At 43.8% G+C, this 25,457-nt stretch overlaps 1 protein-coding gene across 1 annotated transcript in view; it reads left to right on the forward strand.

Annotated features, from left to right (window-relative positions):
• The first annotated feature begins 1,333 nt into the window (after positions 1-1,333).
• SLC1A3 (solute carrier family 1 member 3) overlaps positions 1,334-25,457 on the forward strand; it is a 70,242-nt gene continuing 46,118 nt past the window's right edge. The window contains exons 1-3 of the mRNA XM_073543947.1: positions 1,334-1,481; positions 4,036-4,309; positions 13,574-13,711. Of these exons, the coding sequence (XP_073400048.1) occupies positions 4,129-4,309; positions 13,574-13,711 (319 nt within the window). The 5' untranslated portion in view covers positions 1,334-1,481; positions 4,036-4,128. The remainder of the gene's footprint in view (positions 1,482-4,035; positions 4,310-13,573; positions 13,712-25,457) is intronic.

Consider the following 25,457-nt stretch of genomic DNA (forward strand, 5'->3'; position numbering starts at 1 on the left):
GGTTGATGGGCACACATGAATCGGCCAATTTCTGCGCTAAGAACCTTCACGTTTTGTAAGTACGTCGTACTGACTAGTAACATAGTTTAGCTTTAATGTTTTCAGCGTTTCCATATCTCTTGGCTCATACAGAGGCTGCTGTGTTTCCTTTCTATATATAATGCAGTCATCGCAGCTGGCACCTATTCACACTTGGGAGGTGCTGGTCAGGTTTTCCTTTAGTTAGACAGATGCCTTTTTTCCTTGGAATATAATTCTCTGGACAGCTGGGTGAACAAACATGAACAAACTGGAGCAAGTTCAGAAAAGAGCGACCAGAATGGTGACCGGTCTGCAAACCCTGTCTTATGAGGAAAGGTAGCAGGATTTGGGATTGTTTAGTTTGCAAAAGAGAAGACTGAGAGGAGACTTAATAGCTGTCTACAAATATCTCAAGGGCTGTCACATTGTAGAAGGATCATCTTTATTCTCATTTGCACAAGGAAAGACTAGAAGCAATGGGATGAAGCTGAATGGGAGGAGACACAGATTAGATATTAGAAAAAACTTTTTGACAATGAGTGGAACAAGCTGCCACGAGAGGTGGTGAGTTCTCCTTCAATGGAAATCTTCAAATAGAGGCTGGACAGACATCTGCGTTAGGTGGCTTCTTGAATCCTGCATTGAGCAGGGGGTTGGACCAGATGACCCAGGAGGTCCCTTCCAACTCTAACATTCTGTGATTCTATGATTCTATGATTGTTGTACCCAGATTGATTTATACCAGCGCTGCCTTCATTCTCTTGTAGATACATAGATACATCACTGCTATCTAGAATATTCTGAGAATATTCAGGCACCCTGACGCTACATTGGCCAGAGTGTGTGCGCCCACCGGCCACGACAAGGCGACCTCACTCTGACGGACAGTGACTTTCTCACGCTTGTCAGCTGTAGCTTGTCTCCTTAATGTTGGTGGCTATACTTGTGTCTTATGGGGCATTTTCCGGATGTTTCGGCGTTCTGATAACCGGCCGGTCGGGTCACATATAGAGCTGCTGCATATTTCAGCGCATACGCTGGTATTATGTTACAGCTGTATGGTGAGGCCCGGAGCCGCAGACTCGTGTGCTGCACATTCCCCAGTAAATGGGTCACTTTCCGCAGGGACCGGCGGCCACTCCGGTTTACGAAACTCTCAGGATCTTACATTCCAGGCTGATAAAAGCGTAAAATCCCGGGGTAAAAAAAAAAATAAAAGCAGGGGCCGAGGGGGGGGGCTGATCAATATTCCAGAAGCACAGGGCTGGGGTCTCCTCCTCACACACTGCTTTCTCCCTCTCTCTGTTGGTTGGGCTATCTCCTCCCCTTGCCTTAAGTCATAGACACACCAGCTTGCTGGAGAACACATGCTTCTTCCCAAAGTCCGCTCTGCCCTCTCTGAGTCCTCTTCTTGCTTTTTGGAGCTTTCTTGCCCCATCTCCAGCCTCCGCCACACAAAGGTGAGTCCCAATCTTCAGAAATATCCTTTATTTCGTGCCCAAAAAAGAGGGAATTTGGTGATTTTGGGCGTCCGGAAGCGGCGGAATGTTCGCTACAAGTTGATACATTGCATCGATTCGATTGTCAGCTCTGTCTCCGATTGTTTCCACATGATTTGTATCTTTGTGCTTCATTATCATTGATTCTATTGGCTTTTTTCAAACTTTTTTGCCAACTTTTATACTGCACACTCAGATGTAGCAGTGGCGGGTTCACCTTGCGCTCACAATGCAGCATGCAATGACAAAGTCAGCTCTGTTACATCTGTGTCGGGTTTTAGTTCTCCTATGTCATGAAAATAAATAAGTGCCCCCCCCTCCTCCGCCACCACGCTTCCCCAACGTGGAGCGTTCATTCATCAACTGTTTCGGGGGGGGGGGGGGATTTAGCACCAGAATCAAAGAATCACACGCATTCCTGCAAATCTGCGGATAATTCCCAGACAATCTGTTCTCTGTTGCTAGTGGGAGCCCCAGACGTGGCCAGAGCTCCGCTGATATCTCTACTGACGTAGCAGAGCTGAGTTTGTTGCCGCTTTTTCATTAGATAACGTTTTAGATTGCAAAATACTCCATGACAAACTCAGCTCTGCTACATTGAAGAGACAGAGCGCTCACAAACGTGCTTATAGCTAGACGTCACAGCACAATGTGATAATTCTACAACACAAAACGAGGTCAAATCTGCAGCATAATTCTGTGAGGAAGCAGAAAGCGCAAAATGTCAAGTTCAGCTCTGCTGCATCTGTGCTAATATTATTCCACCTAATGGTTTTGGATCAGGTTGGACTGGTATAGCACGATCCATCAACCATGACACGTGGCAGATTAACCTTCAGTCCCATGTAAAGCCGCTGATAGCACCTCTGTGCCACATGACAAACTCATCACTAAACTGTATGGGACATTCTCTGTGACTGTCAGGAAATGCTGGAAGTTGCAGTGTCACAACAGCTGGAGGGCGGCAGAACGCTGACACTGCTAAATCGATGAGTCGCATTATAATGGAAGGATGGAACTTTACAAAATATCCCATGTGCGGAGGGTTAATAATTAGTGACTTTAATTACTACGTCATCAGGATGAGAAAGAATTATCAGCGGAGTAACAGAAAATCACTGTAATATCTATTATCCATCAATGACTCATTCATCCAAGATCTGTATACGTCTGAAATCTATTATCTATCTATCCATTATCTATCTATCATCTATCTATTATATATCTATTATATATCTATTATCTATCTATTCTATATATATTTATATATCTATTATCTATCTATTATCTATCCATTATCTATTATATATCTATTATCTATCCATGATCTATTATCTATCATCTATCTATTATTTATCTATCTATCATCTATCTATCATCTATCTATCTATCATCTATCTATCATCTATCTATCTATCTATTATCTATCTATCTATCTATCTATCATCTATTATCTATCTATTATATATCTATTATCTATCTATCATCTATCTATTATCTATCTATCATCTATCTATCTATCTATCATCTATCTATCTATTATCTATCTATCTATCTATCTATCTATCCATTATCTATCTATCTATTATATATATTATCTATCTATCTATTATCTATCTATCCATTATCTATCTATTATATATATATTATCTATCTATCACTACCGATTATCTATCTATTATATATATTATCTATCTATCTATCTATCTATTATCTATCTATCACTACCGAAGATATCACCTCAACCATCACCGGAACTGCTGCAACCCCCCCAACCTACTGTCTCTTTTCCCACCATCCTGTAGCATGGGCCTCTTTCACACTTCCGTTTTTGACCATCAGTCAAAATCCGCCAGTTTTTGAAAAAAACGGATCTGCCATTTTTTTTGGCGGATCCGTTTTTTCCCCATTGAGTTGCATTACCGGTGGATCTTGACGGATGGCCATCCGTTGGAACTGTTTTTTTGTGGATCCGCCAAAATGTTTGTGTCCGCCGGCATGCCTGGACGGACCCTGCAACGTTTTTTGGCTGTAGGATCCGCACTTTACAGTGCGCATGCCCGGAGAAAGGAAGTCAGCTGGGAATCTCTCTCTTTCTCTCTCGTCCCCGGACTGCGGTTCCTTTAAATTTCTTCAGCCAACGGATCCGCCAAAAAACCGGACCGCTGACATCCGTTCACTTCAGTTAACAACGGATCCGCTTTCCGCCATTTTGGCGGATTTTAACTGATGAGAAAAAACTGAAGTGTGAAACAGGCCTAAGCCCCCGGGGGCAGGGTCCTCTCCCCTCTGTATCAGTCGGTGATTGTTAGTTTACTGTCAGTGATATCTGTAATTTGTATGTAACCCCTTCTCATGTGCAGCACCATGGAACCAATGGCGCTATAGAAATAAATAATAATAATAATCCATCTATCCCTCCGGATGTCGCTCTCCATCCCTCGTGTCCCTGCAGGATCTGTGGCCTCAGACTTGTCTCATCCCTATAAAAGCTCATTCACTTCTTGTGTTACAGCTCTTCTTCCTGGCCGACCTGCCGCCTTTGATCATCCGCTGGAATTTCCAGTAGCCATTAGACTAGGAGGAGAGGCGACTGTACCCGGCACAAATGACTAAAAGCAACGGAGAAGATCCGCGATCCGGGAACAGGATGGAGCGCTTCCAGCAAGGTGTGCGCCAACGCTCCATGATGGCCAAGAAGAAGGTGCAGAACATCTCAAAGGACGACGTCAAAAGTTTCCTCCTGAGGAATGGCTTCGTGCTGTTCACCATCATCGCCGTCATTGTCGGTGAGTACCGGATCCTCCTGTCATTTCAGCATTATTACAGGAATCCAAAATCAGGTTCTTTATGTTTTCATTTTTCAACAATGAGCACTTTTTTTTCCATTTGCAGACAGTAAATCTGTATATAGTTGTATCCAGAATAATCAATGCTCTGTGACAGCCAGGACTAAGGGTGACCGACAGCCAGAGAGGACTCTCATCCATTTATTATCTATCATGCATTGCTTATATAGCGCTAACATATTCCACAGCGCTTTACAGTTTGCACACATTATCATCGCTGTCCCCATTAGTGCTCACAGTCTAAATCAGTATGTCAGTATGTCTTTGGAATGTGGAGGAAACCAGTGTACCCAGAGGAAACCCACGCAAACATGGGGAAAACATACAAACTCCTTGCAGATGTTGTCCTTGGTGGGATTTGAACCCAGGACCCCAGCGCTGCAAGGCTGCAGTGCTAACCACTGAGCCACTGTACTGCCATCCATCAATTATATATCTGTCTATTATCCAACTATTATCTATCTATCTATCTATCTATCTATCTATCTATCATCTATCTACTATCTATCCATCTATCATCTATCTATTATATATTATCTATTATCTATCTATTTATTTATTATTTATTTCCGGTGCCTTTAGAGCTTGATTAGGCAGCACATGTTGTGCTTACTAGTGATGAGCCGACTGACCAGTCCCCAGTACAGACCCCGAGTCCTCCTCTCATTTTCACGTCACTCCTCTCATTTTCACCTCACACCTCTCATTTTCCCCTCACTCCTCTCATTTTCCTCTCACTCTTCTCATTTTCCCCTCACTCCTCTCATTTTCCCCTCACTCCACTATTTTCCCCTCACACCTCTCATTTTCCCCTCACTCCTCTCATTTTCCTCTCACTCCTCTCATTTTCCCCTCACTCCTCTCATTTTCCTCTCACTCCTCTCATTTTCCCCTCACACCTCTCATTTTCCCCTCACACCTCTCATTTTCCCCTCACTCCTCTCATTTTCACCTCACACCTGTCATTTTCCCCTCACTCCTCTCATTTTCCCCTCACTCCTCTCATTTTCCCCTCACTCCTCCCATTTTCCCCTCATTCCTCTCATTTTCCCCTCACTCCTCTCATTTTCCCCTCACACCTCTCATTTTCCCCTCACTCCTCTCATTTTCACCTCACTCCTCTCATTTTCCCCTCACTCCTCTCATTTTCCCCTCACTCCTCTCATTTTCCCCTCACACCTCTCATTTTCCCCTCACTCCTCTCATTTTCCTCTCACTCCTCTCATTTTCCCCTCACTCCTCTCATTTTCCTCTCACTCCTCTCATTTTCCCCTCACACCTCTCATTTTCCCCTCACTCCTCTCATTTTCACCTCACACCTGTCATTTTCCCCTCACTCCTCTCATTTTCCCCTCATTCCTCTCATTTTCCCCTCACTCCTCTCATTTTCCCCTCACTCCTCCCATTTTCCCCTCACTCCTCTCATTTTCCCCTCACTCCTCCCATTTTCCCCTCATTCCTCTCATTTTCCCCTCACTCCTCTCATTTTCCCCTCACACCTCTCATTTTCCCCTCACTCCTCTCATTTTCACCTCACACCTGTCATTTTCACCTCACTCCTCTCATTTTCCCCTCACTCCTCTCATTTTCCCCTCACTCTTCTCATTTTCCCCTCACTCTTCTCATTTTCCCCTCACTCTTCTCATTTTCCCCTCACTCTTCTCATTTTCCCCTCACTCTTCTCATTTTCCCCTCACTCTTCTCATTTTCCCCTCACTCTTCTCATTTTCCCCTCACTCTTCTCATTTTCCCCTCACTCTTCTCATTTTCCCCTTACTCCTCTCATTTTCCCCTCACTCCTGTCATTTTCACCTCACTCTTCTCATTTTCCCCTCACTCTTCTCATTTTCCCCTCACTCTTCTCATTTTCCCCTCACTCTTCTCATTTTCCCCTTACTCCTCTCATTTTCCCCTCACTCCTGTCATTTTCACCTCACTCCTCTCATTTTCCCCTCACTCCACTATTTTCCCCTCACTCCACTATTTTCCCCTCATTCCTCTCATTTTCCCCTCACTCTTCTCATTTTCCCCTCACTCTTCTCATTTTCCCCTCACTCTTCTCATTTTCCCCTCACTCTTCTCATTTTCCCCTCACTCTTCTCATTTTCCCCTCACTCTTCTCATTTTCCCCTCACTCTTCTCATTTTCCCCTCACTCTTCTCATTTTCCCCTCACTCTTCTCATTTTCCCCTCACTCTTCTCATTTTCCCCTCACTCTTCTCATTTTCCCCTTACTCCTCTCATTTTCCCCTCACTTCTGTCATTTTCACCTCACTCCTCTCATTTTCCCCTCACTCCACTATTTTCCCCTCACTCCACTATTTTCCCCTCATTCCTCTCATTTTCCCCTCACTCCTCTCATTTTCCCCTCACTCCTCTCATTTTCACCTCACACCTCTCATTTTCCCCTCACTCCTCTCATTTTCCTCTCACTCCTCTCATTTTCCCCTCACACCTCTCATTTTCCCCTCACACCTCTCATTTTCCCCTCACTCCTCTCATTTTCACCTCACACCTGTCATTTTCCCCTCACTCCTCTCATTTTCCCCTCACTCCTCTCATTTTCCCCTCACTCCTCCCATTTTCCCCTCATTCCTCTCATTTTCCCCTCACTCCTCTCATTTTCCCCTCACACCTCTCATTTTCCCCTCACTCCTCTCATTTTCACCTCACTCCTCTCATTTTCCCCTCACTCCTCTCATTTTCCCCTCACTCCTCTCATTTTCCCCTCACACCTCTCATTTTCCCCTCACTCCTCTCATTTTCCTCTCACTCCTCTCATTTTCCCCTCACTCCTCTCATTTTCCTCTCACTCCTCTCATTTTCCCCTCACACCTCTCATTTTCCCCTCACTCCTCTCATTTTCACCTCACACCTGTCATTTTCCCCTCACTCCTCTCATTTTCCCCTCATTCCTCTCATTTTCCCCTCACTCCTCTCATTTTCCCCTCACTCCTCCCATTTTCCCCTCACTCCTCTCATTTTCCCCTCACTCCTCCCATTTTCCCCTCATTCCTCTCATTTTCCCCTCACTCCTCTCATTTTCCCCTCACACCTCTCATTTTCCCCTCACTCCTCTCATTTTCACCTCACACCTGTCATTTTCACCTCACTCCTCTCATTTTCCCCTCACTCCTCTCATTTTCCCCTCACTCTTCTCATTTTCCCCTCACTCTTCTCATTTTCCCCTCACTCTTCTCATTTTCCCCTCACTCTTCTCATTTTCCCCTCACTCTTCTCATTTTCCCCTCACTCTTCTCATTTTCCCCTCACTCTTCTCATTTTCCCCTCACTCTTCTCATTTTCCCCTCACTCTTCTCATTTTCCCCTTACTCCTCTCATTTTCCCCTCACTCCTGTCATTTTCACCTCACTCCTCTCATTTTCCCCTCACTCCACTATTTTCCCCTCACTCCACTATTTTCCCCTCATTCCTCTCATTTTCCCCTCACTCCTCTCATTTTCCCCTCACTCCTCTCATTTTCACCTCACACCTGTCATTTTCACCTCACTCCTCTCATTTTCCCCTCACTCTTCTCATTTTCCCCTCACTCCTCTCATTTCACCCCACTCCTCTCATTTTCCTCTCAATCCTCTCATTTTCCCCTCACTCCTCTCATTTTCCCCTCACTTCTCTCATTTTCGCCTCACTTCTCTCATTTTCGCCTCACACCTGTCATTTTCACCTCACTCCTTTCATTTTCCCCTCACTCTTCTCATTTTCCCCTCACTCCTCTCATTTTCCCCTCACACCTCTCATTTTCCCCTCACTCCTCTCATTTTCCCCTCACACCTCTCATTATCACCTCACTCCACTATTTTCCCCTCATTCCTCTCATTTTTCTCTCACTCCTCTAATTTTCCCCTCACGCCACTATTTTCCCCTCACTCCTCTCATTTTCCCCTCACTCCTCTCATTTTTCTCTCACTCCTCTCATTTTCCCCTCACTCCTCCCATTTTCCTCTCACTCCTCTCATTTTCCACTCACTCCTCTCATTTTCCCCTCACACCTGTCATTTTCACCTCACACCTGTCATTTTCCCCTCACTCCTCTCATTTTCCCCTCACTCCTCTCATTTTCCCCTCACTCCTCTCATTTTCCCCTCACTCCTCCCATTTTCCCCTCATTCCTCTCATTTTCCCCTCACTCCTCTCATTTTCCCCTCACTCCTCTCATTTTCCCCTCACTCCTCCCATTTTCCCCTCATTCCTCTCATTTTCCCCTCACTCCTCTCATTTTCCCCTCAATCCTCTCATTTTCCCCTCACTCCTCTCATTTTCCCCTCACTCCTCTCATTTTCCCCTCACTCATCTCATTTTCCCCTCACTCCTCTCATTTTCCCCTCACTCCTCTCATTTTCCCCTCACTCCTCTCATTTTCCCCTCACTCTTCTCATTTTCCCCTCACTCCTCTCATTTTCCCTTCACTCCTCTCATTTTTGCCTCACTCATTTTCCCTTCACTCCTCTCATTTTCGCCTCACTCCTCTCATTTACCCCTCACTCCTCTCATTTTCCCCTCACTCCTCTCATTTTCCCCTCACTCCTCTCATTTTCCCCTCACTCCTCTCATTTTCCCCTTACTCCTCTCATTTTCCCCTCACTCCTATTATTTTCACCTCACTCCTCTCATTTTCACCTCACCCCTCTCTTCCCCTCACACTGCCCTTAACTTCCTGTTATGAGCACAGCGGTGTAATCCATGAGGCTCCTCCCTTTCCCTTGACATCAAGCCTCACAGGAGCAACTCCATTCTAGACACGACGGAGCTAGATGTGGCCTGTGCCTGCCGCACACCGATACTCTGAAGGTGGCGGCCCTGATTGTAGCTTGCAGCGGCTGGGACATCGCAGCAGATGAGTTTTGCAGGGTGGCTTTCGAGGTGAATGTGTCTCCGCCCGTGTGCACTAACAACGTTGGGTGTGTGGACGGGGCTTTGCGTGTGGCTATGCAGACGGCGTGAGGCTATGTGAAGTGGGCGTGGCTTGATACATACACATACATACACTCAGCTTTATATATATAGATTATTTATTATTTAGTTTTATTGTATTATTTTATGATGTGATGTTATTTTTCATTATTTTCTTATTGTTTTACATTATTATTACCATTTTAGCTTTGTTTGATGATTCGTTATCTAATATTATTTATTATCATTTATTATGTTAATGATTTCTTTGTTGCTTATTATGTACAACGTAAGTACATCAAATATATCTAGAGAAGTATCCGAGCAAATCCTATGACATACCATGGTAGATTGGCTTTTTACTATGTAAGTCATGAGGCTTTCTCTCCAGACGTCCACCCAATATGTTCCTCTTTTTATTATGCTTTATGTCTGGTTTTAATTTGTAGAGATTTGGAGCAGGAGCTAAGGATGTCACTGAAATGTTGTGTACAAAGAGAAATCAAAGAGACTCATTCACCATAAAAGGCCACAATTGTAATTATGATCTCACATGACGTCAAAACTTATACACAAGTCACATCCAAAGCTGCATACAAAATCTCTCTGCTTTCTTTCTGCACATGGATTTTTACCTAAAGTTTGAATGCTGCTCTGGATGTGAATGGAGTATGGAGCACGATATGGTGTGACCATGCGGCTGCTACGTTACTGCTGGTTAGAAAAGTGCCATCATCCAGTGCAATGCCAATGGCGTTTCTACTTTATTGTTGTGTGTTATCCACAGCATACAGGCTGCCATAAACAGCTCAATATTCTGATGACTACAGTGGGGAAAAAAAGTATTTAGTCAGTCAGCAATAGTGCAAGTTCCACCACTTAAAAAGATGAGAGGCGTCTGTAATTTACATCATAGGTAGACCTCAACTATGGGAGACAAACTGAGAAAAAAAAATCCAGAAAATCACATTGTCTGTTTTTTTTTCATTTTATTTGCATATTATGGTGGAAAATAAGTATTTGGTCAGAAACAAGCAATCAAGATTTCTGGCTCTCACAGACCTGTAACTTCTTCTTTAAGAGTCTCCTCTTTCCTCCACTCATTACCTGTAGTAATGGCACCTGTGTAAACTTGTTATCAGTATAAAAAGACACCTGTGCACACCCTCAAACAGTCTGACTCCAAACTCCACTATGGTGAAGACCAAAGAGCTGTCAAAGGACACCAGAAACAAAATTGTAGCCCTGCACCAGGCTGGGAAGACTGAATCTGCAATAGCCAACCAGCTTGGAGTGAAGAAATCAACTGTGGGAGCAATAATTAGAAAATGGAAGACATACAAGACCACTGATAATCACCCTCGATCTGGTGCTCCACGCAAAATCCCACCCCGTGGCGTCAGAATGATCACAAGAACGGTGAGCAAAAATCCCAGAACCACGCGGGGGGACCTAGTGAATGAACTGCAGAGAGCTGGGACCAATGTAACAAGGCCTACCATTTATAACACCCATCGCCACCATGGACTCAGATCCTGCAGTGCCAGACGTGTCCCACTGCTTAAGCCTGTACATGTCCGGGCCCATCTGAAGTTTGCTAGAGAGCATTTGGATGATCCAGAGGAGTTTTGGGAGAATGTCCTATGGTCTGATGAAACCAAACTGGAACTGTTTGGTAGAAACACAACTTGTCGTGTTTGGAGGAAAAAGAATACTGAGTTGCATCCATCAAACACCATACCTACTGTAAAGCATGGTGGTTGAAACATCATGCTTTAGGGCTGTTTCTCTGCAAAGGGGCCAGGACGACTGATCCGGGTACATGAAAGAATGAATGGGGCCATGTATCGTGAGATTTTGAGTGCAAACCTCCTTCCATCAGCAAGGGCATTGAAGATGAAACGTGGCTGGGTCTTTCAACATGACAATGATCCAAAGCACACCGCCAGGGCAACGAAGGAGTGGCTTCGTAAGAAGCATTTCAAGGTCCTGGAGTGGCCTAGCCAGTCTCCAGATCTCAACCCTATAGAAAACCTTTGGAGGGAGTTGAAAGTCCGTGTTGCCAAGCGAAAAACCAAAAACATCACTGCTCTAGAGGAGATCTGCATGGAGGAATGGGCCAACATACCAACAACAGTGTGTGGCAACCTTGTGAAGACTTACAGAAAACGTTTGACCTCTGTCATTGCCAACAAAGGATATATCACAAAGTATTGAGATGAAATTTTGTTTCTGACCAAATACTTATTTTCCACCATAATATGCAAATAAAATGAAAAAAAAAACAGACAATGTGATTTTCTGGATTTTTTTTTTCTCAGTTTGTCTCCCATAGTTGAGGTCTACCTATGATGTAAATTACAGACGCCTCTCATCTTTTTAAGTGGTGGAACTTGCACTATTGCTGACTGACTAAATACTTTTTTTCCCCACTGTATATATGCCTTACAAATTCCCTTCTGACAACTGCATCCTCAGAATACAGGCTGCCATAAACAGCACAATATTCTGATGACTATATATGCTTTACATATTCCCTTCTGAAAACTGCATCCTCAGAATACAGGCTGCTATAAATAGCATATAATCTGATGACTATAAAAGCATGATAGATCCCTGTCTCAATGCTTCATTCACAGAATACTGGCTGCCATAAGCAGAATTAAAATTTCACTGCTTCAGTCACTGTATAACAGCCCAAAACAGCTAAATATTCTGATGACTATACAAGCATCATAGATCCCTGTCTATATGTTCCATTTACACAAAAACGACTGTCATAAACAACATTGAATTCTATTTACTACTAAAGGATCCCAGATCCCCATCTCAATGCTCCATTCACAGAATACAGAATGCCAAAAACAGTAAATAATCTGATAACTCTAAAAGTATAATAGATCTCTATCTCAATATTCCATTTTCAGAATACAGCATTAAATTCTGATATAAAGATCCCCTTCTTAATGTTTCATCCTCAGAATACAGTCTGCGATATACAACATAATATTCTGATGACTGTATATGCCTTACAGATTTCCTTCCGAAAACTGCTTTCTCAGAATACAGGATGCAAACAATAGCACATAATCTGATAAATTTAAAAGTATTATAGATCCCTATCACAATGTTCCATTTACAGAATACAGGCTGTATATCTCAATGTTCTAGTGACAGGATACAGGTTGTCAAAGAAAGCTCAAAAAGTATTACTTTAAATGTGATGCAAATCACCTTCCGTAAGCTCCATTTGCAGAATACAGGCTGCCATACACAGCACTAAAATCACAATTCTCCATTCATAGAATACAGGCTGCCATACACAGCACTAAAATCACAATGCTCCATTCACAGAATACAGGCTGCCATACACAGCACTAAAATCACAATGCTCCATTCACAGAATACAGGCTGCCATAATCAGCACTAAAATCTCAATGCCCCATTCACAGAATACAGGCTGCCATACACAGCACTAAAATCTCAATGCTCCATTCACAGAATACAGGCTGCCATAAACAGCACTAAAATCTCATTGCTCCTTTCACATAATACAGGCTGCCATACACAGCACTAAAATCTCAATGCTCCATTCACAGAATATAGGCTGCCATAAACAGCACTAAAATCTCATTGCTCCTTTCACATAATACAGGCTGCCATACACAGCACTAAAATCTCAATGCTCCATTCTCATAATACAGGCTACCATATGCAGCACTAATGACTCAATGCTCCATTCACATAATACAGGCTGCCATACACAGCACTAAAATCTCAATGCTCCATTCTCATAATACAGGCTACCATATGCAGCACTAATAACTCAATGCTCCATTCACAGAATACAGGCTGCCATAAACAGCACTAAAATCTCATTGCTCCTTTCACATAATACAGGCTGCCATACACAGCACTAAAATCTCAATGCTCCATTCTCATAATACAGGCTACCACCATTGAAGTTTATGGGAGTTGCCAACCCACATCTCCACCGATTCTTGCAAAAATTCTCTTTCATGGAAATATATATGCTGTGACTGAGTATTCCCATCATTAGGACCCCTATAATCAGATGTCTATCCTGCATAGGTGACATATAATACAGTATGTCCCGACATATTTCCCCACTAGGGGCACTTTTCCTACAGAACCTCATATCTCAGCGTCCTGGAAGGGTTAATAGAGGAGATAAGGATATATGAGGTTAGGGGCACCGCCATAATATCCCTATTGTTATGGCCAATATGTGCAGCAGTTCTTCCGTGTGACTCTTCTTCTCCTTACCTACAGGTATCATCCTGGGATTTTCTGTCCGATCATATAAAATGTCCTTCCGGGAGATCAAGTACTTCTCTTTTCCTGGAGAGCTGCTGATGAGAATGCTCCAGATGCTCGTCCTTCCTCTCATCGTGTCCAGTTTGGTTACAGGTAGGAATGCGAGTGCCCTCCTTCTTGTTCAAGGAGCTGGACGTGTTAGACTTCTTTTAGAAATGGCGCCACCCCTGTCCTCAGGTTGTGCCTAGTATTGCAGCTCAGACTCATCAAAGTGAATATTGCTGCACTGCAATACCACATGCAACCTGTGGACAGGGGTGGCACTCTTTTAGGAAATTTTTGGATTATTGTCATCTTGATATTCGACCTAACAAAAGGACCTTGGAGTAATTTTACCTTTACATCTGGTACTTTTTTTTTGCATCTAACTGAACAAATGAAGCAGCAGTCTTCATAATGTATAGTGTATGCAGGTCTAATGCAGACCAATGCGACACGTTCCACCATGTGATGTGTGCACTTCTGTAGGACATACCCTCAAAATATGCCATTCGATTTACTGTTAGTGCCTAAGACCTCCTTACTACGCCTCAAAATGAATAAAGACCCCCAGACCATTCTCCTAACTAGACCCCCTAAAAAATAAAGACCTCAGAACAGACTGCCTAAATAAATACAGACTTTAAACAAGACCCTCTAAACAAATACAGACCCCCAAACCAGCCATCTAAACCGAGACCACAAGTCAGACCCTATAAATAAAGACCAGACCTCCTAAATACAGACCCCTGACCGACTTAACAAACCCAGGCCCAGACTACCTCAAGCCAAAATGGTGTGACCAATGCAGAATCCAAACTAGACCAAATACAGAGCCTAAACCCTCAATCCACCACCGACCCCAAGAGTGGCGCTGCGTGAGCTACCAGTGCCCAGGAGAAGGTAAGTATTGTTTGCCCCTCTAGCCAGTGGGCTCCCTGAAGATCTTCTACTATTCTTGAATTGAACCTCTTATCCCCCAAGCACATAATGTAATTATAGTTTGCTCCTTGATCATCTAGTTATTTTCTGCCTTTAGCTGAAATCTGACATAAAATGTTGAAAAGAGTTATACATTGTAATATTTGTAACTTATTAGATCTTTATTACATTTTTTCATTTTGTAACTATTTTCTTATCCTAGCCATAAAGCTAACCCTAGCACTATCCATAATCATAGTACTGTCTACCTTTAGAGCTAATGCTAACCCTTATCCTAACCTTAGCACTATCCCTAACCCTAGCACTATCCCTAACCATAGTACTATGCTATCCCTAAAGCTAACGCTAACCCTAGCCCTAACCTGGGCACTATTCCTAACCCTAGCCCTAACCTTAGCACTAACCCTAACCCTTGCCCTATCTCCAGCTCTATCCCTAACCCTATCACCATCCATAAGCCGAGCACCATCCCTAAGTCCCTAAGTCCAGGACGATCCCTAACCATAGTACTATCCTACCCTTAGAGCTAATGATAACCCTAGTCCTAATTTTAGCACTAGCCCTGACCCTGTCCTTAGCACTATCCATAACCCTACCATCATCCCTAAGCCCAGCACCATCCCTAAGCCCAGCATTAGCCCTAACCCTAGCACCATCCCTAAGCCCAGCACCATCCCTAAGACCAGCATCAGCCCTAACCCTAGCACCATCCCTAAGCCCAGCACTATCCCTAAGACCAGCATCAGCCCTAACCCTAGCACCATCCCTAAGCCCAGCACCATCCCTAAGACCAGCATCAGCCCTAACCCTAGCACCATCCCTAAGCCCAGCACTATCCCTAACCCTAGCAATAGCCCTAGCCCCAGCACTATCACTAATCTAATCATGGTTCTATCCTATCCCTAGAGCTAACGCTAACCCTAGCCTAAACCTTAGCACTATCCCTAACCCTACCATAATCCCTAACCCTAGCCATACCACTATTCCTACCTCTAGCTCTATCCATAACTCTCACTCTAATCCTAAGCTTAGCTGATCCTGCTTGCTGGTCCCTCACTACTAGAAGAAGAATCACTTGCCAGTCGCTCATCTAAGATTGCTTAGGGCAAGGGTGCTGGTAAATTGATCATTTTGACCGTGAGGGGTGAAATTTTTGCGCTCCTATTACATTTTTACGCCTTGGGCTACTCAGACCTCCTCCATTCTACATCACTGGACCCCAAGATGGGTAACATAACGGGAAGAGATATAACTAGAAAACAACATGTACCAATATGTAACATAGGATATGCTGCAATCAAGAAGATCAGTGCGTCATCGATCATCTAACAAGCATGGAGCCTCAAAAGAAAAAAAGACGTTCCCCGACCTCTGATCTTATGTAACCGCATCATCCAGAGATTATCCGGCTGCAAAGTCATGACCTCAGCGCTGAATGGTCCTCACCAAAGAACACGGGCTGCAAGCGGTGCTCCAGAACACTGAGCTGAATGGCTGCCCCATTACTGGAGGTGACTCATTCAGGAATGTCCATTGTCCCCCATCCTTCTTCACTACAATGATTTAGGCCGTGTGAATTTTTTTTATACCGTCCTAAATACAAGGATAGAAAAGAAAAGTGGTGATCACCCCCCCTCCCCACGCTCGCTGCCCACCATCGATCACATCAGAAATCAGTGTGCTATAAGGATAAAAGGGTCAAAAAACAGGGAAATGCTGATTTCAAAGACTCGGAGACAATCAGTCAAGTCTGGTACTCCTGCTTCATGTTCTCTTCCGTGGATAGAAAGAGTGGATGCTTTTGTTCAGAAACAGCGCCACAACTGTTCACTGGTTGTGTTTGGTATTGCAGCTCAGTTCCATTGAAATAAATAAGGATGAGCTGCAATACCTCACACAACCAGCGGACAGGTGTGGCGCTGTTTATGAAAGAAAGCAGCCACCGTAACTTTTCTTTTCATCTCTCCCTTGATATTGGAAGACGAGTTGTAGTTTTCAATCTATCATATAATGTATGGAAATATGGGGGGAAAAAAAAGTTTCCAGATGGGGTAAGAAGGTGAAAAAAAAATCTAAATTCTTACTTTGTTTTTTGGGCTTCATTTTGGTGTTCAATGTGCTGTAAAATGACCCGGTAATGTGATTGTTCAGGTCAGTACAATTATGCCAATACCAAGGTGGTATAAGTGTTATTTTATATTTTAGGGGTTAAAAAAATATGACATGGGTGACCGGTCTGCAAACCCTGTCTTATGAGGAAAGGTTGCAGGATTTGGGAATGTTTAGTTTGCAAAAGAGAAGACTGAGAGGAGACTTAATAGCTGTCTACAAATATCTAAAGGGCTGTCACATTGTAGAAGGATCAACTTTATTCTCATTTGCACAAGGAAAGACTAGAAGCAATGGGATGAAGCTGAATGGGAGGAGACACAGATTAGATATTAGAAAAAACTTTTTGACAGTTAGAGTGATCAATGAGTGGAACAGGCTGCCACGAGAAGTGGTGAGTTCTCCTTCAATGGAAGTCTTCAAACAGAGGCTGGACAGACATCTAACTGGGATGATTTAGCGAATCCTGCTTTGAGCAGGGGGTTGGACCAGATGGCCCAGGAGGTCCCTTCCAACTCTACGATTCTATGATTCTATGATTCTATGACATTTTTTGAAAAAAATAGGATTTACATTTTCTGAGACCCGCAACTTTTTTTTTTATTTTTCCATTGTTTTTATTGTTTTTTTTATTTGTACTTTTTTGATAGCTTTTTATTACGTTTTGGGGGGAAGGTGCTGCAGCACCGGAATTTTGATTTTTTTGTTTTTCTTCATGGTGTATACCTTTTAGGTAAAATTATTTAATATTTTGTTACAGAGGACGTTTGCAGATTTGGGGATACCAAATATGATATTTTTTTTAATTTATTTATTTACTGTTGTATTGGTAAAGTCAGATGATTTAAAATGATAATGTGATGACTCTGCACCTTCTGACCTAGTCTATTCAGCAAAGCTGACAAGTGAGCTGCAGGAGACAGGAAATATCAGCATGTTTGGATGTGTTCATATCTATTTATTTTAATGGAAAAACTTCCTTAATCAGTATTCTTGTGCTCAGTGGGGGTCTCAGGGGTTGGACACCCTCACCCCCTCCCCTGATTTAAAAATGATATTCTGTGTAGAATGACTTTAACTATGTAGCATGAAGTGAATTCAGGTCTGATATAGAGAAGCAAAGCTGCTAACGCAGCAGAAGGAAAAAAGGAAGAAATATGGAAGTTATGTAAATGATGGGATGTCAGGAGGATTGAGAAGATCTTGTATTGGGCGCAAAGTATTAAAGGGGTTGTACAGGACTTAAAAAAAAATGCTTGTTTTCTTTTAGAAACAGCGCCACATGTATATTTGGGTTGCGTCTGGTATTGCAGCTCTGCTCTATCCGCCTGAACGAAATTGAATTGCAATACCTCACCCAACCTGTGGATAGGTGTGGCGCTGTTTTTGAAATATAGCTGTCGTGTCTTTCTAATCCTGGGCTTTGTGGCACAGTGTCTATTGTTGGCTACAGGATGAGATAACTAAGAATCAGTTGGTAAGCTGGGTCTGATGGCAGAGTTTTGTAACTCTTTTATCTGTGTTTTATTGAGTGATGATTTATGACCACATCAAAGTTCAGCTCGATTTTGATGTAATTTGTTTTCAGAAATCAGCTCAATAAAAAAAGTTTACAAACTCTCCTATCAGAACAGACCTCACTGATTAATTTTTAGTTCATCTCATTCTGCAGCCAGCAATGTGCAAGGAAACAAACAATAATAATTAACTACCTTGTAAAATTCCCTGAGCTGTCCCGATACTGACGATTTTTTCCATTTTGAGCTACTTTGTTCCATTGCAGAGATAGTCACATTTGTTGCTTTTGGAGTGCAGTATGTGAAATTTCAACTTGCAGACCAACTGGGCGTTTCCTCAGAGTTTCACACCCATCCCAGATGCTGCATATCACAGCTCAGTAGCATCTGAGATTACTAGATCAGCTTCTGACCTGTGATTAGCAAGGATTGGGAGGGAGTGGTGATAGTGCAGCCCCCAGAGAAGACTCTGAAGAAACGCACAGTTGTGCTGCAAGAAGAAATTTCACATGCTGTGCTCCAAAAGCAACAAATGTGAATATCTCTGCAATGCAGCGACGCATCACAAAACGGAAAAAAAGTCATAGAATCGGGAGCTCAAGGATTTTTACAAGCTATTTAACTTTTTTGAGCAAAGGACAGGACCCCTTTAAAAGCAAAACAAATATAAAAAAAAATTAAAGAGACTTTATTGCAAAAATTATTCTTTGAACTAAATACACACATTTAGTTTAAAAAAATGCTCCTGAAGGAATCCATCTCGTTTAACCCCTTACTAACCTCTCCACAGTCCTACACCCTTTCACTGGTTGATGTTGCACTCGGAATATCTGGGTCTCTCTTTGCATTTCTAGTGTTATATATCTACAATGGCCACGATTGAGACGGACGCCCACGGGGGCTTTATCCAGCATTGTTTGATAGTATCAGTCAAGCGGCTATGAGCGGTTTACAGAAATTATTGTGGACTATTACTATTCTTAAAGGGGACATGCCTGTAAGTTATAATAGTATAATAGTATATAGCGGGATATGCAGCAGCTAGATCGGGGAAAGATGAACCAACGCGGAAAAATGGGGCCACGGCTCAGGCTTGACCCTTATCCACAGGCACACCAATCTTGGCAAATAAGGAAGAGAGTTTGGGTCATTCGCTCCTACATAGGATAAAAAGGGCAATCAGGAATATTTGGGGGCTTCCATGCCCTAGAAAAGGGGGTCTAGTGTTTTTTAATAATAACCTGAATACTTACCATCAGTCCAGATCTTACCAGGACGTTCCAACAAACTGACTTGCAAAATGTTTTCAGTAAAACTATGTCTCCTAAAGTGGGCGGTTTGGAAATATTTTGGAGGCAGAGGGATCCTAGAATGGGACTAGACGTGCCCCAAAGAAAAATGACATTTTGGGGGAGTCACAGATTATTTCCCTGAAGGGGTTGAGCGCTACTTTTTAGTAGCAGGGTCCCCTTACAGTAAGCAGAATAAGCCGGATCCTTATCAATCAGCTGTGATCTGTGAGAGTGTATCAAACAGCAAGCGTTTCATTTCCCTGCAGCGCCACCACAGGGGAAATACAGTATTACATTTGGTGTATTGAAATCAATGGTGTGTCTGGTCCTCCAGAGCTTCCTTGAGGTCAGTGGGCTGAATTGGGAGATGCCATTGATCGACTTCCCATCAGGGAATCTGAAATGTTTTTGCTAGTGCAGAAATCCTGGTACGATTAGGGTCTGCAGCACAGTATGTAACACTATATGGGGACAGCAGAGCACCCCCCCCAGCTGTGACCCATATGTAGCTATGTCTTGTGCGGAGGTCCCTGGATTCATTTCAGCATCAGCTGTTCGTGCACTTTGCCAAATATGTGAAAATGTATATGATGCCCATGGTGCCGGGGTGGTAAATGCAGCACATTCCTTGTGACATGCGCTGTATCGAGTGTCTGCGGCTGAAAAGCACGAATCCCCCGATGTATACTCATAACTGGGCCCCAATGCACGGTCTGGAACCGGGCACCTCTACCTTATTATGGGCCATTTATAATGCCGGCGTCTGCTTTTGTGGGCCTCTCAGGTACCAGAGTCCGGGTGCAAATGCCATCTTTGTATTTGCGCCTGTGTATGGAGTTTTAATGTCGTCACTGTATGTTGGTATTATTTCAGCACTGTTTGGCGACACTTTTGCAATGCATGGATGCGATGGCACTTGATAGCATTGATATTGTATATTAGCATAATAGTGCACTGTATGGAGGTATTCATTTTTGCAGAGGATGGTTTATGCGGTACTGGAAAACACTGCTGTATATAAGTTTTATTTGGCCGCTATATGTTGGTATCATTTCGGCACTGTATGGTGATATTTACTTTTGCAATGTATCACTATGGAAATACTGAATAGAATTCTTAGTTAGATATTTGTATGGAAGTTTTTTTTTTTACTCTATGTTGGTATTGTTTTGAGCAAGGTATGGTGGCATTTATGATATTAGGGCCCTATATGGTGCTATTTTTTGTCAGTACATGGTTGTGGATAGCACTGGGTAGCATTGGTTATAGTCAGTTGCAGGGCCGGACTGGCCATCTGGCAATATTTACTTTTGCATTGAATGGCTATGGTGGTATAGAATAGTATTTCCTTTTAGGCAGCTGTATGAAAGTGTTATTTTGTTACTGTCTCTTTGTATTATTTGAACACTATATGGCGGTATTTGCTGTTGCAATGTATGGCTGTGGAAAAACTGGATAGCAATGTTATTTATGCAGTTGTGTAAAAGTGTTACTTAGTCATTAGATGTTGGTATTATTTTGTGCACTGTATAGTGGTATTTTCTTTTATCAATGCATGGCTATAGTGTCACTGGATAGCACTGGCCTCCAGGCAGTTATATGGAAGTTTTATTTAGTCAGTATATGTTAGGATAATTGAGCACTGTATGGCGGTATTCAGTGTTGCAGTGTATGTTACTGGACAGCACTGTTATGTACACAACTGTATTATTTGGTTTCTGTATGTTGGTATTACTCTAGCACTATATGGTAATATTTACTTTGGCAGTGTATGGCTGAAATTAATTTTGTTTATTATTAGTATTATTATTATTATTATTATTAATTATAATGTTGTTATTATTATCATTAATTTATATTAATTGTACCACTATTTATTGAGCAGAAGTCTGCAGACTTGCTGCTACTGCTAATACATGTTATATTAGGGCTTATTGTAACTTGTATTCTTACCTGTAGCAGCGAATCAAAACCATATACCGGTAATATACTGCTTTTTAGAAAGTTTATAAATCAATTGCTCCCTTTATTCAGCCCTTGTACCTTGATTAACAGCTTCCCCCACACAGTATGGTCCCATCACCTCCCCCACACTCAGTATGATGTCCCCATAACTTCTCACACAAAGTATAATTACCCCACAGCCCTCCCCACCACACAATAAAATGTCTCCACACACATGATTTAATATTCCTACAGCCCCTCACACACAGTAGGATGCCCCTACACAGCGTAATGCTATCACAGCCCCCACACACAGTATAATGCCCCAAACAGACCCTCACACAGCATAATGTTCTCACAGCTCCTCACACACAGTATAATGTCCCCACACAGCATAATGTTCTCACAGCCCCCACACACAGTATAATGTCCCCACAGCTCATCACACACAGTATGATGCCCCCACACAGCATAATGTTCTCACAGCCCCCACACACAGTATAATGTCCCCACAGCTCCTCACACACAGTAGGATGCCCCTACACAGCATAATGTTCTCACAGCCCCCACACACAGTATAATGTCCCCACAGCTCCTCACACACAGTATATTGTCCCCACAGCTCCTCACACACAGTATGATGCCCCCACACAGCATAATGTTCTCACAGCCCCCACACACAGTACAATGTCCCCACAGCCCCTCACACACAGTAGGATGCCCCTACACAGCATAATGTTCTCACAGCCCCCATACACAGTATAATGTCCCCACAGCCCCTACACACAGTATAATGTCCCCACAGCTGCTCACATACAGTATGATGCCCCCACACAGCATAATGTTCTCACAGCCCCTCATACACAGTATAATGCCCCCACAGCCCCTCACACACAGTAGGATTCCCCTAGACAGCATAATGTTCTCACAGCCCCCATACACAGTATAATGTCCTCACACACAGTAAGATGCCCCCATAACTTCTCACACAAAGTATGATTACCCCACAGCTCTCCCCACCACACAATAACATGTCTCCACACATGATTTAATATTCCTACATGTTATCACAGCCCCCACACATTGTTTAATGTCCCCACAGACCCTCACACAGTATGATGTCCCCACACAGCATAATGTTCTCACAGCCCCTACACACAGTATAATGTCCCCACAGCTCCTCACCTACAGTATGATGCCCTTGGGTCGCCCTCCCGGGGCTGTAGGGTACTCGGTACCGGGCCAGTGTCAGCGGGATGTGTCACAGAAGCGGTGACCCGGTCCGTGGCCCCGGGCGCCCAAGCAATGGCGGAAATGTAAATAGTGGAATGTAGTTAATGGAATAGTTTGTGACGCCACCTGTGGTGTTCGGCAAGTGAGGTGTTGAGCCGACGCTGCAGACAGATCAACTGGGGCTGGTGGTGTGTTGCAGCCTAGATGGTGTAGCTCCCCACAGGTGAAGCTGTAGCCCCAGGGCAGCGTGGATGCAATGGAAGAGGAGAGGTGCAGGCGGTGTAGAGAATGGTACCCAGCTATAGCGGCCTGCCTCCGGGCCAGGTCCTCCGGGTCAGAGACTCAATCAACCTCCGGGCAAGTTAGGATTCTCCCCTCCAACACTCCGCCAACATGTACCTTTCTGAACGTCTCCTCTATAGCGCCTTAAAGTGTGAAGATCTCCTAGTACTGAGTTACACTGGAGTTCCTCCTATCAGATGTTCCCAATAACTCTACTTGTACGGCAGACAGCTGTAGTCTGCTTCGGGGACTCCCTTCTCTTGAATCCCGGCTCTCTATCCAATTGCTGTTGTTCCCCAAGTCTTAGTTGGGAGTAGTGCATTTACAGCCCACTACTCCACCGGTGTCTGCTCCAGAACCATAAGTGTCCATACAACCTCAGGGACCTATAGGCAGGGTTCCTCTTCTAACCCACGTCCTCTCTGTTCTCTCTACTCCTTCATTCCGTACTTGTCTTTCTTTCTTACGGAAGCTTAGATTTCAGTTCTACGTCTTTCTCCTTCTTTTCCTTTCCTTTCCCGTGCCAGTTAGCTCAGATCACTGAGGCAGCTGCAGCACTCCTTCCTCCATCCCTTCTTCCAGGGATCCTCACTCCTGTCTGAGTGACTTCCTACCCGACTGACCTTCTGTCAGACTGACCTGTCCTCCTACACTTTCCCACTCTTTTATGTATCTTAACTCCACCCACCTCCCAGCACGTCCAGTGTTCCAAGCAGGGAACCACCAAAGGTGCTCTGCTACTCTCTGAGCAAGGAGCCGTAATGTGGTTATGCAGAACTACCCTGTTGTGTGGGGTGCGAGCGTTGGAGTGTGGAAAGGAGTTCCCACCTTACCTGAATAGTGGGGCACTACACCTTAGGAGAAGGTGCAGTACCTCTGTGGCGACTGAGCCTCAGGGGCGCCACACCCTCACACAGCATAATGTTCTCACAGCCCCTCACACACAGTAGGATGCCCCTACACAGCATAATGTTCTCACAGCCCCCACACATAGTATAATGTCCCCACAGACCCTCACACACAGTATGAATCCCTCACACAGCATAATGTCCCAACAGACCCTCACACACAGTATGAGGCCTCCACAGACTCATACACATAGTATGATGACCCCACAGTTTCCCCCCAAGTACTGACAGACCTTGCTCTGTTCGCTTATTGCGCTGCTCTGCTGGGTGCATTGTGTGGATTGAGGTTCTTCTTAGTGTAGGTGCGATCCAGTGATGTCATTGCTTCTGCTTCACTGAAACTCAGACAAATAGGCTGAATGGTGGAAGAGGGAGCCATCTGTTCCACTATTATATTCAACTATATCTGTATTCTGAGGATGCAGATATCAGGAGGCGACGCCGGCCATGGTATGGTATACCACCATTTCCAGCCCTTTGGCTGTCCTGGCTTGTAAGCAGGCTGGGAACAGCCAAGGGGGCAGATGTTTCCTGTGGTCACAGTTGGACGAGGTCCAGTCTATGCAGTTGGACGAGGGCATTATTTGCTTAGACTAGAATACACCTTTCAGCTCCTAGGCTCCATCTAGTGGTGGCTGCAGGCAGCTAGAAATTGAATACTTAAGGCTGTTTGCACACATTGCGGATTGATTGCCGATCCACAGCGGATTTTCCGCTGCGGATCCGTAATTAATCCGCACATGTGTATCAAAACATTGTTAACCTATGGAAAAAAAATTTGCTGTGCACGTTTTTTTTCTGCATGTCAATTCTTTGTGCGGCTTCCGCAACCTTCCATTATAGGAATCTGCAGGTATAAAAACGCAGGCGAAATCTGCAGTAAATCTGCATAAAACGCGCAGATTTTGACCTGCAGATTTTGCCAAGAGATACAGATTCCGCGCAGATTCCGCGCAGAAAATTCCACACAGCAATCCGCAATGTGTGCACATACTGTAACTGTATGCCTTTGCAGGGGATGTTACTCACCTCTCCTGGCTCCAGCATATGTTTCCACTTTTCCCCACTGCTTCGGCTCTCTCTCTCTCTCTTTCTGTCCGTATTTGTGTGCATCCGGTGTCATCTTCTTAGGCTGGCGGATCACTGAGTATTGAGTTAAAGATGCACCCTGCTAAAGCCTGCATCACTATAACTAGCTACCTAATCAACTGCTATTACTATAATTCCTGGAGAGCAGTGCATTGTGCCATACAAATGCCAACGATACAGCCAGCCCGCCCAGCATCTGTTGTGGTGCCCGGGTATCACATCTCTCCTGTACAAAAGAGGATTACCTTCTGCTTAGGTGATCTAAACCTCTCCCATACAGTAAGAATATATTCCAGCGGCTTATGTAAGATGAGCACTCTGCCCCCTGCGATAAAGAGATAACAATAAGATTGGTGAATGGGCCGGGGAATAAGGCGAATCTTCATCTGATTATACAGTGTGGCAGGAGACTACGTGTATGTATATGAAAGGCTCTGGAAATTTATAGCATCAATTCTTTATGATTCTAAATCTCTGCCTAGTGTCAGTGAATTTAACAATCAGAAATATATATGCAAAGGCTGAAAGCGTGGAAAGACATAAA

The sequence above is a fragment of the Dendrobates tinctorius genome, unplaced genomic scaffold, assembly GCF_039654945.1.
Source record: "Dendrobates tinctorius isolate UK_male_01 unplaced genomic scaffold, ASM3965494v1 ptg000135l, whole genome shotgun sequence".
Taxonomy (NCBI): domain Eukaryota; kingdom Metazoa; phylum Chordata; class Amphibia; order Anura; family Dendrobatidae; genus Dendrobates; species Dendrobates tinctorius.